At 46.3% G+C, this 1,347-nt stretch overlaps 1 protein-coding gene across 1 annotated transcript; it reads left to right on the plus strand.

Annotated features, from left to right (window-relative positions):
- The first annotated feature begins 431 nt into the window (after positions 1 to 431).
- On the plus strand, positions 432 to 983 carry LOC131428900 (uncharacterized). The gene has a single exon (XM_058592959.1). It carries the CDS (start codon positions 432 to 434, stop codon positions 981 to 983), a length of 552 nt encoding a protein of 183 aa, XP_058448942.1.
- Positions 984 to 1,347: the final 364 nt, after the last annotated feature.

A 1,347-nucleotide genomic window follows, 5' to 3' on the forward strand; every position in this document is an offset into this window, starting at 1 on the left:
ACCCGCACGGCATCAATTTACTCACTTGATTCTGCTACAATACCACGAACGACTGCTGCACGCTGGACCGCAGTTATTATTAGCTGCAGTACGACTGCACTTTTGGCCACTAGGAGGAAGGAATGTAGCGAGGAACATTGTGCGGAAATGCTTGAAATGCTACCGTTCAAAACCAACACTGATTCAGCAGTTCATGGGGGACTGCTTCGAGAGTTACAGCATCTTGCCCGTTTACCCGTTCAGGAGTTCACTATTTTGGCCCCGTTTATGTCAGAACCGCGCCACGGCGAGTAGCTGTCAAGGCCTATGTATCGATTTTCGTATGCCTCTGTACTAAGGCGGTTCATTTAGAGCTTGTTACAGATCTTTCAACGGACCGATTTTTTCAAGCTCTTCGACGAATAATAGCTAGAAGAGGCAGATGTGTGGATATGTATTCCGACAACGGAACTAATTTTGTGGGGGCTCGCAACAAGATGGAAGAATTCCTTAGACTGCTGAAGAATCGCAATCACCACGAGGTAGTGTCAAAAAAATGCGCCAAGGATGGAATTCAATGGCATTTCAACCCACCAAGCGCACCACATTTCAGTGGCCTTTTGGAGGCAGCAGTTCGATCCGTCAAAAAACATCTGCTCAAGGTTGTTGGTGAAACGCCGATGTCGTCAGAGGACTGTAACACCCTGTTAGTACAGGTGGAAGGCTGCCTCAATTCTCGCCCCCTAACACCAATGTCCGATGATCTTAACGATCTGGAGCCATTAACACCAGCACATTTTTTAATCGGTTCATCCTTACATGCCTTACCTGAACCGGATCTTACTACGATACCTATTAATCGACTACAGCACTGGCAACTAACTCAACGTAGGTTGCAAGAATTTTGGACCAGATGGCGTAGGGACAGTATCTCTGTCAGCTGCAAGCGAGGACGAGACGATGGAAACCAGCGGTTCAAATTGAAGTGGGAAAGCTGGTTGTGATTAAGGACGATAATGAGCCCCCCTCTGAAGTGGAAGATGGGAAGAATATGCGATACTCATCCCGGAAAAGACGGAGTTGTAAGGGTAGTTACCTTAAGGACAGCCACCGGACTACTTACCCGACCCGTAGAAAAAATTTGTTTCCGGCCGATCGCAAATGAAGAAACGAAAATCAACGAAAGGTCAGCGTCAACCTAAAATCCCTCCTTCCCAATCCTATCCCGTCGAAGAGGATCTGTTTTATTTTTCAGAAATTGACCAATTTCTAAGTGGGTGAGGATGTTTGCTAACATAATCAGCCACCTTCAACTACAACCCTGAGGTCTACTGATTATGCTCCATATTAATATCGATGGAATCACAA

Source organism: Malaya genurostris, chromosome 2 (assembly GCF_030247185.1).
Source record: "Malaya genurostris strain Urasoe2022 chromosome 2, Malgen_1.1, whole genome shotgun sequence".
NCBI lineage: Eukaryota > Metazoa > Arthropoda > Insecta > Diptera > Culicidae > Malaya > Malaya genurostris.